We start from the raw sequence: 13,930 nt of genomic DNA on the forward strand, positions 1-13,930 counted from the left end.
AATATATATATGTATATATATATATATATACACACACACATATATATATACACACACACACATACATATATATGTATATATATATGTGTGTATGTGTATTTTGAAATAAACTGTTTTATTAAAACAAATCATAAGCTAATCCTTTCTTTTTTTTTCTTTTTAAGAGAGATTTTTGCTCTAGGGCACATGGGCTTTCCAGAGTGACAGAGAGAGACACAGCAACAGAAAGTGTGAAATCACCCCAAGTGGGATGGCCATGTAGCAATCCGCCTTCCTCCATTTTCCTCTTGGGAATGTGGGCATGTATGCACACATGGGGAGTGTGAGTTTTAAGCCACTTGAATCAGGACTCAAATGCAATTGACTGTGGGGAGCCCACTGACGTTACTGCTTCACCATCTGCTAGTCCCTAAACTAATGGTTCTAATAACAATGTGAGGCATACAAGATTTTAGCTCCCTTTAATAACAGTTTATGTGTTTACTGTAAGAGGGAACTTCAAACAGTTTATCAAAATACAATATTAAAATATAAATTTATTTTGGTGGATAACATTTTGCATTCCATTCCTAGTTTTTCTTTTCCTTTTTTTTTTTGGAGAGGTTTTCACTACAGGGCGCGTGCACTCGCCAGACAGACAGAGACATGGAGACAGAAAGAGAGAATTCACCCCCTAGGGGGGATGGTCACGCCGCAATCCCTTATCCTCCATTCTCCTCTCGGTATCTTGGGCACGCACGCACATGCACCCAGCGTGAGTTTTAAGCCACCGGATCCGGGACATGAACCGCAGTCGACTACGTGAGTGTCCAGTGACATAGCCATTATGCTAACTGCTGGCTCCCCCATTTATAGTTTTTTGATAATATGCATTTTCTATGAATATTTAAAAAGTTCTTCATACTATAATTTTTACAATTATTTCAGACCATGCGTTCTTCAGAGAGAGAGGGAGAGAAGAAGAGAAATACTCAATGGGGCATAGTCACTCAACACTCCCTTTTACTCCTCTTCTACATATAATCAATATTTGGGGTATCCATGCACGAGTACCTGGTGTGTTTTAGAAAATGCTAGGCTGGGAACTGAGCTGCAGTCAGCCCTGTGGGATCTGGATCCATTTGTACTGTGTTTAGCCTCTGTGGTGCCAGACTGTCCTCTTCCCACGTGTTCTCCAATGAGACAAAGGAGTGTCCTATTTATAAATTATATGGGGAATGCAAGGAGTTAAATTTTTCTGTAGTAAAATGAATTCATTGCTATTATTCTCCAGATGCAGAAATGCCTTTGATGGGGCAAGTGATCATGCCCCTGAATGTCTCATGCGCATGGACTCTGACCAGACCAGCTAAGTTTGCAGGATGTTGTCAAACCTCCTAAGAGGTAAGTCGAAATTGTTTTAAGGGTTATCAATACTTAGGTAGGAGTTGGCTTCTTTAAGAAAGATTTCAAAGGTAAATTTGACCAGCAATGAATAAAGTTGCCTGAAATCCTCTCCATGTTGTGATCCTCTTGTACCAGACTTTCAGTCAGCTTTGACCACCGGTGTTTGCCAATACACCAGACTGTTTAGGGTGACCCTGGAACTGAATCCAGGCCTTCTGTGTGGCTTCAGCATTGTACAGTGGTGCACTACTAGGTACATAACTGAGGGGGAGGTGATTCGTCAGATTATATAAGGTACAAATCTATGAGAAAACTAATTGGCTTAATTTTTATTTACTTAATTATCAGTGATTGTTGTCATATTTTATGTTATAGTCCATTTCTACCTGTGTGAATTGCCAAGTCTTATTCTTAATTGATTTGCATATTAGATAGTATTTACAACTTGTTTAAGTTGGTTATTTATGTGTTTTTTAATATGATGGATACTAAAATTGGGTTTGTCCCACAGTGTGATTTATAAATATTAGTTGAGAATATACTTCAGGAAAATTAATTTAGGCTCAAGTGCATAGTTTCACAACATAATTTTCTAAACAGTGCAGTTGTTCTCTTTTTCTTTAAAATGTGTGAACTTTATGATGAATTTTATTAAAAATTCTCTTGTGAACTCTTTCTAGAATTCCTCTATTATCAAAATTTTACTTCATTTTATGATAAATTAGTGTCCTAGGTTTGAGAATGTTGTGAGACTTGGATGAGGGTCTCTTTACAACAGTTTTTCTCAAGTTGAATTACTTTGCCCATGAAGAGCCTCCCTGATGTGTAGCTTAGAAAGGGCCCTTGGAAGCCATGTTGTTTGATTTACATCTTTCCTATAAAATTTCAGTAATACCTGTATTATTTGCATTGCTACTGCTTGTAAAAGGTCTTAATATGCAAATGTTTCAAAGAAAATGATGACATTATTTTCAATCATGAAAAAGATTTAATATTTCTTTTTTTTTTTAAGAGGTTTTTTACTATAGGGCACGTGTGCTCGCCAGACAGATAGAGAGAGACAGAGAGACAGAAAGCGAGAAATCACCCCCCAGGGGGATGGCCATGCCGCAATCCCTTCTCCTCCATTCTCCTCTCAGGATCTTGGGCATGCACGCGCGCGCACCCAGCGTGAGTTTTAAGCCACCGGGTCCGGGACGAGAACCATGGTCGAGTACGTGGGAGTTCAGCGACATAGCCATTACGCTAACTGCTGGCCCCAAGGATTTAATATTTCTATATTAGTGTGATGGAAGAGAGAGGTCAGTAAGCTCCTGAGGAATGGGAGGAAAATGAAGCATGCTCTTCCTATACAATTATAAAGAATAATAATCATTATGGCAAACTGTCTTCCACTTACTCATTAAATTTCACAACATGTCTGTAAGATAGCTGTGATACTTCGTCAGATTATATAAGGTACAAATCTATGAGAAAACTAATTGGCTTAATTTTTATTTACTTAATTATCAGTGATTGTTGTCATATTTTATGTTATAGTCCATTTCTACCTGTGTGAATTGCTAAGTCTTATTCTTAATTGATTTGCATATTAGATAGTATTTACAACTTGTTTAAGTTGGTTATTTATGTGTTTTTTAATATGATGGATACTAAAATTGGGTTTGTCCCACAGTGTGATTTATAAATATTAGTTGAGAATATACTTCAGGAAAATTAATTTAGGCTCAAGTGCATAGTTTCACAACATAATTTTCTAAACAGTGCAGTTGTTCTCTTTTTCTTTAAAATGTGTGAACTTTATGATGAATTTTATTAAAAATTCTCTTGTGAACTCTTTCTAGAATTCCTCTATTATCAAAATTTTACTTCATTTTATGATAAATTAGTGTCCTAGGTTTGAGAATGTTGTGAGACTTGGATGAGGGTCTCTTTACAACAGTTTTTCTCAAGTTGAATTACTTTGCCCATGAAGAGCCTCCCTGATGTGTAGCTTAGAAAGGGCCCTTGGAAGCCATGTTGTTTGATTTACATCTTTCCTATAAAATTTCAGTAATACCTGTATTATTTGCATTGCTACTGCTTGTAAAAGGTCTTAATATGCAAATGTTTCAAAGAAAATGATGACATTATTTTCAATCATGAAAAAGATTTAATATTTCTTTTTTTTTTTAAGAGGTTTTTTACTATAGGGCACGTGTGCTCGCCAGACAGATAGAGAGAGACAGAGAGACAGAAAGCGAGAAATCCCAGGGGGATGGCCATGCCGCAATCCCTTCTCCTCCATTCTCCTCTCAGGATCTTGGGCATGCACGCGCGCGCACCCAGCGTGAGTTTTAAGCCACCGGGTCCGGGACGAGAACCATGGTCGAGTACGTGGGAGTTCAGCGACATAGCCATTACGCTAACTGCTGGCCCCAAGGATTTAATATTTCTATATTAGTGTGATGGAAGAGAGAGGTCAGTAAGCTCCTGAGGAATGGGAGGAAAATGAAGCATGCTCTTCCTATACAATTATAAAGAATAATAATCATTATGGCAAACTGTCTTCCACTTACTCATTAAATTTCACAACATGTCTGTAAGATAGCTGTGATACTGTGTCATCCTTGGAAGCAGTGGACATAGATACATACATGTACATGGAGAAAGGATGACTATTTGATGCATTTCTTTAGAATACAGTTCTGTATTGGGGCCAGGAAGTGGCATGGTGGTTAAGGGCACGGGACTTCCATATGGTCGGCCTTAGTTCAGGTCCCTGACTTGGTGTCTTGCTTTTCCATCTCCTCCCCACACAAACCCACCCCCCAACACACACACTTGCTTTCTCGCTCTGTCCATCTCTGCTCAATATATAAATAAATAAATTAATAAATAAAGTTAAGTAAAATAATTCTTAAAAAAAAAAAAGAATACAGTTCTACCTTATGGCAATCTGAAAGAAAGCTCATAGATTTTCATCAAAGATTAGTGAGTGAGAGTAACCAGTTCAATCTTTTTTAATGACTAAGAAAAAGAGGACAAATCCATAAACCCAAAGTTTTCTCTGCATAGTTTAATTTTATATTATGAGGCACTGAGTTATTACATTAGAAATTCCATATACATTCCACTGAAAAATGACTGTGCATGAAGAGGTTAAATACATTGTTTAGAAAAGACAATGTTGAAGCATATGCACAGTAATGGCCAAGTAGTACTACCAGTATCCCCAAACAAACAGAAGAATAAGTTGTTCTAAAAATTCTCATTATTGAATTGTTTCTACGTAAAATATTAAAACTGGAAGAGTTTGCACCAAAAGGATGTTAAAGTATTCTGAGTATTTGCAAACTACATTAATAGTATGTGTAGACCTCTTAATGTTTCTGTGTCTATTTATAACTTTTGATCTTAATGAAGATTAGTTAAAAATATTATCATGTAAACATGGATTGCAATAAATTTCAATATACACTGACATAAATTTATTTTATTGCTATCCAACTGTTTTTTCTCTTGACATGGAATATTCATATTTTTTAGTGAATTTTTGAAAACAGTTTGGATTTACAAAGTAAACAGTGCAGGATTAAGTTGGTTGAGTTCAGTTCCAACTTTTAGGCACAGTAGCATCATTTCTTAGATATTATTCCTTTTTCTTCTTGTTGGGTGTTTTAGCAAATTTCCGCCAACAAAACAGACACAGTTTGGAGATGATGACTATCACAGATGCCACACAGGCCAGCAGGAACCCGATCACATCCAGAGAGTGGTACTGGAACCAAGTGAGGTTGTGGGCAGCCGGCCGCAGGTGCTTGGCCCCTTTGTGGCGCATGACAAACTCGATCCAGAAGACTGCCCGATCCAGGGGCTTTACTGGCTGGTCATGTTGAATTCTTGACAACTTCATTGCATTCTCTTTGTATCTGAAGCAGAAACAAATGATACCCTTCTGAAGTAAGTTAATTTGTCTAAGGATATGAAGTCTATGAATGGCTTTTAAAAGAGTCATATGAATGATTCAGTATAAAGACTTTAAACTTCCAAAGTATTGGTCTATTTTTAATTTTCCTTTGTCCTCATAGAATGTTAGGTTTTTAGGTGGGAATTTCATGAATGACAAATCTTTTCAACAGTAAAAATGGAAGGCTAGGAGCGATCATTAAGTATCTTAAGCAGAGGAAATGGTAACCACTCCAGGAATTATAAATGAAATAGTGGAAATGCAATTTGAGGGCGATCATCTTGAAGCTTTCAAAGAGGAACTGTGATGTGGTGCATGAAGTTACTCTACTTTCATTCTTTTCTACTGTCCTCTACTGTGTTCTTTCCACTCAATAGTGAGAATGACACTTTGGTAAACACACTTCAGATTATGATAAAATAATGACAAACCAAAATGTCCCTGTCTTCTCATCACATTTAGAATAAAACTCAAAGCTGTTTGGACTATAAAACCTGATGTGGTTAGACACTGGCAACCTTTTCTAACACTTGGCCCCGCCTATTCTGCTTTGACTCCTTAGTTATCTACAGTTCTGTGGAACCACCAAAGGTATCCTCACCTTGGCACTCTTACCTTTTCTGTTCCTCCTTCCCTTTTCTGGTACATTCTTCCACACAACACTCCAAGGCTTGATTCTATTTCATATCTGAGGGCTTGGCTTAAATATACCAGACAGGTTTTTTTCTGGCTACCTAACTATAGCCTTAGATATTTCTTCTATTTCTTTCTATTTATTTTTCTACTTGATTTCTAGAATATTAATGCATTGCATTTTCTATAATAAAACCTTAATTTATGGTGGTAGCAGGTGTAATGGTTGCTAGGACAGTACACTCCTACATGGTTGATAGCAGTTTGAGTCCCGGACCTGGTGTCTTCCTTTCTCACTTTTCCTCTCTCTCTTTCTTTCTCTGGTGAGCACACATGCCCTATAGCATGCTTTAATAAAATAATACAATTAAATAATGTATAAAATAAACATTATTTAAATATAAAATACATAAGAAACTCGACATATCTGATACAAAGGTAAAAAATTCACTATAAGCTTAAAATTTATGGTGACGTGATCCCAATATACCTGCTAATTAGATTTTGATATGCAAAGTCACAACTGTCCAGCAACACACCTTTTTCTTGGGGCCTTTTAACTACTGATCTTTTCCCCAAATTAATTGTTATCCAGAATGGTGACAATATAGATTAGTTCTGCTTGTGTATTGGAATTATCTTTTATGTACACCTTAGTTTCTCAATTTCATCTCTTTTGTTGATATACTTCATTCCTCTATAGCATTCTGGTACATGAAAATATCACATAACTATCATAAATGAAGATATAAGTTTGAACCATTTTTGGCCTCTGGTATCAGTTCTATTTTTTTAAAAGTGATATTTGCTAGAGATGCATATGCACTTGCTGGAGAACAGAGAGGAAGAAAGAGAGAGGGAGAGAGAAAGTGAGGAATCTTCCCTCAGAGGGGATGAACATGCAGCAATCCCTTTTCCTCAGCTTACATCTCAGAATTGTGGGCATGCATGCACACAACCCAGCATGAGATAAAGAATGCAATTTAAAAATGGAAAAGGCATTAGAATTCACATTTCTTTAAAGAAACTAGTCAATGGCTTATAAAACATGGAAAGATAATGCCCTAGGCATATGAGAAATTCAAGTCAATACCACAATGAGATACCACTTTATTCTTACTAGGGTAGGTTTAATGAAAAGACAGATAATGAAAACTGTTAGCAGTGATGTGGAGAGATTAGAACTCTCCTATGTGGGAGTGAAAGCTTGCGACTACTGTGGAACACTGTTTGGCAGATTTTCATAAACCCATTTCCAATAATTACCCAGAAATACCATTCTAATTCCTACCAAAAGGAATAAAATAAAGCACACTCACAAACTATATATGAAAGGGTTTCAAAAATTCATGGAAAATGCTCATTATAAAGACACTATGCATAGACTTTAAGACTTTTTTTGAATCAAAATAAATGCCTACTTTAATCTTATTTTACACAGACTTTTTAATGTCTCCTCAAATAACAATATTGGTAATAATGCCAATTTGAAAACCAAAACATTCATGAACTGATGAATAAAGAAATAAACAAATAAAGTGGGGTATACCCATACCATTGAATATTCTTAGCAATAAACAAATGAACCATAGATATATGGATGTAACTGAAGAATATTATACTAGTGGGCCCAGCAGTTAGCATAATGGCTATGTCGTTGAACTCCCATGTAGTCAACCGTGGTTCAAGTACCGGACCTGGTGGCTTAAACTCACCCCCAGGCATGTGCGCATGTGTGCCCAAGATCCCGAAAGGAGAATGGAGGAGAAGGGATTGTGGCGTAGCCATCCCCCTGGGGGGGTGATTCCTCATTTTCTATCTCTCTGTCTCTCTCTCTTTCTGGTGAGTGCAGGTGTCCTATAGCAAAAACCTCTCCCCCCTCCCCCCAAAAAAGAATATCGTACTAGTGAAACAAGCTAGTTATGAATTACAATAAATGAGATGATTTATTTATATAAAATCTACACAGAGGAGAAAATCTATAGAACAGAAAGTAAATTGAGAGTTGTCTATGTCTATACTATCATGGAAAGTGAATTGTATGCCACATGATGTTTCATTTGAAATGATTGAAAAATCCTACAAACATATTTTTTGAGAGTTTCATAAAGCTATGAAAATACTAATTATATGTGCATTTATACGTTAAAGAAATAAATTTTATATTCTGTATAATATTTATAATGATAAAACCTGTGAAAATATTGAAAATAAAAGGCAAATTTCAGGAGAAAAATGATTTTTTGTAGTAAACATTTTTAATTAAAATATATATTTCATTTTAAAATATTATTTATACTTAAATTTCTATTCAGCATACTTTTGTGTTATCTTATTTATTAAAATTTATATTTATATTAATAGTTAAATATTTACTGAATTAAAATATTATGTCTTTTTTTTTTGAGAGATTTCTGCTATAGTGCATGTGTGGATACCAGAGAGACAGAGACAGACAGGGAGACAGAAATTGTCCCCCAGAGGCGGAGGCCATGACTAAATACTTTTCCCTCCATTCTCATCTTGGGATTTTAGTCCCGCATGCACATGTGCCTGGCGTGCATTTTAAGCTGCTGGGTCTGGGACTCCAGCCATGATTGACTCCCTGGTAACTTAGCGATGTAGCCATTATGCCAACTGCTTGTTCCAAATATTTTATCATATTTCTGTAAGTTTATTTTTTTATTCTTGTGGGTATTCTTTATTAGAATTGGTTACCAAAATTTAATTTTTATGTGTGTGTTTAGAAATTCTTGCATTAATTGATTACCCATTAAATAATGTGGTTCAAATGCAAATTTGAAGTATTTTTCTGGTTGAAATGGGTTCAGATGGGTTAAGTTATTTAAATTCATTCCAAATTAATCTTTTCAAAAAAAGGATGAACATTATCTTCACTGTTAACCAGAGATCTGATCTGTGAATCATATGGAATAAAAAAAATTGTTATACTCACGAAGGGTCATTAATGACTGTCTTCAATGCATTGAGCAAGTCTGTACTTGACATGGTGTTAAAGTCCAGTCTAACCGCTGCTCCCTTGGTCATCAGATGAACAATGTTTTGAGGTTGATCCGCAAACAAAGGAAGTCCCACCATGGGGATCCCATGATAGATGGCCTCATAGACGCCGTTGGTGCCACCATGAGTGATAAAAGCTTTGGTTTTTGGATGACCTGGAATTGGGTAAGGTTTAGCAAAATTATTATGCATCTTAGCAATGAGATGAGAACTATACAATATAAAGACTAATAGTGGCAATGTTCAATCTTCATTAAAATGACTTTGTTATTTCAGAACAAGAAGGGCATTTGTGCCATAGAATAAGCAAAAGCTATGTGAAAGAGGTGGTGTGTGACTTTAAACTAGAACAATGGCTAGAAGATTGCTGTCTCTGGTATCTAGAACTATCCTCTCTCTTCTTTTTCCTTTAAATCTTTTAAAATTATTTATTCATTTAATTTCTTCTTATTATTTCAAGTTTGCTCTAGGGAGTGTGTGCTCAGCAGAGGGATACAGAGAGAATGAATAAAGGAAAGCAAGAAAGCAAGTCACCTGTCCAGAGTTGAATTGTGTTAGATCATAAACTCATAAAGTAATGAAGTCACTGAGCCTGATAGGTAAAGTGTCCAGGACAGCAGAGGTGACGTGGTGGTGGTATTGGTATTAGGAAAAGGAAAAGCTACACTTTATCATGAAATGTGTTATTGCTTCATGATAAAGACCATGTAGTTTTTTTCCTGTAGAAAATGTAGCATCATTGGCAGTAAAAGGCAGCTGTTATTTCTCAGTAGCATTTGATATATTCTTTCAGGAGTTAAAAGGAGAGATATGAGTCTGTAAATATAGAAGACAAAGACAAGTAAGAAAATTATTTTAAACTGCCTTTTTGAGGTAATCACAGTTGTACTAAAGATACTTTGATCTTACCACAAAGAATGTAACTGTGTACAAAAAATGAGCAAGTATTAAACAGTTTATTCACCTCACCCCTAGGGCTGGAAAATATCAAATTTATTTCGTTAAGTTTTAAAATATACGTTCAAAAATTTTGATTCCTGTTGAACTATCATCTCATTGGCTATTACTCATATTTTTAGTATTTCTTTTCCAGAGTCTTACCAAGAAGGTCATTCTGGGGAATCCACTTGTATAGCTGAGTGTTGGTTCCTAAAGTTGCTGGTTTCTTGCCATTAAATCTCCATATGACCTGTTAGGAAAAAGAAAAGACCTTAGCAAAATGGGAAGTTTAAAATGTGTTTGAATTCTAATGAACATCCGCCTGGCAGATAAGAAAATTATAACACGGTATTTTATACAGTGAGAACAATGAAAGACAGATAAATAAACTAACCACATTTCATGTATTTGTTTTATAATCAGTTATGTAAGACAATCCTGATGTTAACACGTGGTAGCTTAAAAAGTGCTAGATCAAAGACTAATCCAGGTTTATAAAAAAATGTTATTCAGTTTCTATAATTGTATAGCAAATTATTGATCAAATACACATTGTTTTATGTATTTTGCATTTGCTTTCCTCATCCAGTTTTAATATTTCAATTTTTGAGTGACATGAGGCATTTATAAATATCTACTGTTCCTTAAGTTATTTCTATGGTTTTGTTTTGTTTTGTTTCTGACAGAAAGTGCCTGCACTTGGCAAGGATCGAAGGAGATGAGAGAGAGAAAGGGAGAGAAAGCACTCCCTAGTGGGTCATGGTCTTGCTGTAAGCTCCTCCTTCATTTCTCCATTGTGCCTTTGTTGGGTCTTTGGGAATAAACCCACAAGTTTCCAAGCTGGTATTTGAACCACAGTTGACCCTTTTGGATTATAAATTATTATCCTTAACAGGTAGATTATAATGTTGGTCTTAAGTTATTTTTAAAATTCCCATTACTTTTGATGTACAGAAAAGGAAAGCTATGCCATCAGCTACTTGTGGAAAATAAATCAATTCCAACTACATTTATGTATAACTTGTTTTAGGGAACAGATTGTTGAGCACTACCTCCAAGAAAAAGCATAGGTTGCAATATTTGAAATAGATCTCTTTTATCACTATTGCTAGTTTAGAAGTCCTTTAAGTGTTGAAAAAAAGAGCCTGTTAGCAATTCTTAAAAAAACATGTCTGTTTGTGCATGCAGATGGCATAGTTGTTGAGGTGCTGGATTCCCACATGGCCAATAGCAGTTCAAGTCCCTGATATGATAGCTTAAAACTCATGCTGGTACACATGTATGCATGCTCAAGACCTCAGGAAGATAATGGAGGAGAAGGGATTTCAGCATGGGCAACTTCCTGTGGGATGATTTCTCACTTTCCCTCATACTAATTCTGTCCCTCTTGTGAGTGCACACATCCTATAACAAAAACCTAAAAAAATAAAATAAAATAAGTAAATAAGTAAGTAAAGTTTGTTGAAACATCCAAAATCGTGATATTGCTAACTTTTTTCTGTTGTCTAGTAACACCTTAGTAATGAACCAGGCCTTGACAGCTATTACTGACAGTAATAGTTTCTTTAATAGACCCAAGCCACTTTCATGCCCAGGATCAAATAATGTCCTGATTTGGGAATTCCTAAGTGAATTACATAAACAGGAGTATAGTTTACAGGTAATCAGATTCAGTTTGCTCTGAGAGTGTTAAAAGTAACATTCAGTTCTTAGGCAAACATTTGCTTTGCTTATTTACAGAAAGCTGTATCCAATGGGAAAGTACAAAATAATTTATAAAATACCCAAATAGTACAGTGTATTTTATACATTAGAATCATAAGTTTCTATTACGTTTTATGGAGTTGGGAATGTCTGAGTCTTTTCCTGAGCCAGGCTTGCATTTGCTTCATTCCTTTTCCCTCAGTCCCAATGAGTGTTTAATTTAAGGGACAAGAGGTAGAGTTCTTTTGGGACCACATTTTGTTATGCATAGGTCCATCTTCACTGTTTCTCTTACTTCTGGCTACCTCGGACACTGGCATACTTTCTTTAACTGGGCCCTGCCAATATCTTTTTTTTTTTTTTAGTCTTTTGAGTAGTATCCTTTACAGAGACAACAGAGGGACACAGCAGCTGTCCACCACTGGGGCCCTTTAACTCACCTTTTGGGGAATCTGGGCAAGAGCTGATGCAATCACATTGGCCCTTTCTTCTGTCATGTTACTGACCATTGACCCCAGAGAGAACACCACCACTCCATTTTCTCCAGAGCTCTGGACAAAGTCTTCCATTTCCTGTGAAGAAAAAACTTGCTTCATCACAAATGAGCAACCAGAGCACAAACCATTATGAGGAGTTGGTAAAAATATCTAAGGAGAGAATATCATGGAGTGTAAGGAATTATTAGAATGACAGGTGTTTTATTTTTGTGTGAGTGTTTTTTTTTTTCCCAGATATTTTTGCTATAGGAAGTGTGTGCTCACCAGAGAGACAGAGAGAGAAAAAGAGAGAGAGAGAGAGAGAGAGAGAGAGAGAAAGAGAAATCATCTTCCAGGAGCGAAGGCCACATTATTTTTCCTTCAAGCAGATGGAGAATTTCTTTTCAAAATTGTGAGCATGTACGCTTATATACACGTGATTCTTAAGCTGTGAGTCCAGTACTTGAAGCACAGTGGACAATGTGGGAGTCCAGTGCCATACCACTCCGCCACCTGCTGGCCCTATGACTGGTGTTTTTCAACTGGACTAATAAGTCAGGATTTTGGTAAAGAGGTATTTAATATGAGATAATTGTACTCTATTAGACGTATTTACATAAATATGTATGTAGGAAGTAAACATAATAGAGAGCAATTGTTATGGAGGATGATATTAGAAATTATACTCAAACTCTTAATTTATGATTTATTAATTAGTACTAAAGATTTTTGGAAGCAGATACTATTGCCAGTTTTTAATATACCTTAATTCTCTATGATAAGGGTTCTACTAAACAACTTGTGTTTATACTAGGAGAAAAGATGGACAATTATTTTAGTTTGAAGCCATTAGTATTTTTCATTCCTGATTCTAAGCATTGAGAAAAAGTTACTTAGAGTTGGGATGATTTTATACCTGTATTATCTCAAATCTAAAATACTCATAATTCACATTTTTTCAGAATTCCCCTCAACTTTTATCCTAAAACAGCCCTTAAAATTTAGCTGGAGTGTAAGAATCAGTGACATTTAGGCATTTGGTATGGTTTGGAGTTTCAGAAATAGTCCTAACGGTTCTATTTATATTCAGAATAATACATAAACACCTATGCATCCATATATATATTTGCTATAGGGCGTGTGCGCTCGCCAGACAGACAGAGAGAAACAGAGAGACAGAAAGCGAGAAATCAACCCCCAGAGGGGATGGTCACACCGCAATCCCTTCTCCTCCATTCTCCTCTCGGGATCTTGGGCATGCATGCACACGTGCCCGGCGTGAGTTTTAAGCCAGGAGGTCCCGGGACACAAACCGCAGTCGACTACGTGGGAGTCCAGCAACATAGCCATTATGCTAATTGCTGGTTCCCCATTCATATTAATAGGTTCAATTTTTTTTTTTTTTTTTTGCATGTGACACCTTTTTCTCTGATGTTGCACCATCAAACTAAGTAGAATGTCCTGTTGTATTACTGGCTGTAATCATGCCCTGACCTTGTTCCACAGATAGGATTTAAACCACCCAAGGAGGGTGCCCTCAGGCCCATCTTAGTGGAGATCTGCTCAAACTCTTGCTCATGCTCTTGCTCAATTGAGTTGAGCTATATTATTAAGCTCCTGGGGAAGATATGTTTGCTTGGAAATGCTTGAGAGTTATTCTGACCTGTTCTTTCAGAAGTTTGTCAATTTTTAAAATTAATACTTTCTACACAAAATAATTTAGGACTGCTCAATGTAGTCTCCCATTGATAAAAGAAATATTGAGTCAGAATATTTTTGAATATCTTGTCAAAATGTATAAACATCTACTTTATCATTCCTG

The 13,930-nt window shown here is 36.1% G+C and overlaps 1 protein-coding gene across 4 annotated transcripts in view; it reads right to left on the minus strand.

Moving 5' to 3' along the window:
- Nucleotides 1–5,017: 5,017 nt before the first annotated feature.
- Nucleotides 5,018–13,930, minus strand: part of LOC102498185 (UDP-glucuronosyltransferase 2B31) — a 16,449-nt gene continuing 7,536 nt past the window's right edge. For 3 of the 4 annotated variants that reach the window (XM_027766343.1, XM_006163573.2, XM_027766342.1), the window contains exons 3-6: nt 12,073–12,204; nt 10,091–10,178; nt 8,925–9,144; nt 5,018–5,297 (exon numbers count right to left, since the gene is read on the minus strand). In XM_027766343.1, coding sequence (XP_027622144.1) covers nt 5,018–5,297; nt 8,925–9,144; nt 10,091–10,178; nt 12,073–12,204 — 720 coding nt within the window. The remainder of the gene's footprint in view (nt 5,298–8,924; nt 9,145–10,090; nt 10,179–12,072; nt 12,205–13,930) is intronic. The other variant, XM_014582161.2, reaches the window with a different exon arrangement.

Source organism: Tupaia chinensis, unplaced genomic scaffold (genome assembly GCF_000334495.1).
Source record: "Tupaia chinensis unplaced genomic scaffold, TupChi_1.0 Scaffold142652_1, whole genome shotgun sequence".
Lineage (NCBI taxonomy): Eukaryota > Metazoa > Chordata > Mammalia > Scandentia > Tupaiidae > Tupaia > Tupaia belangeri.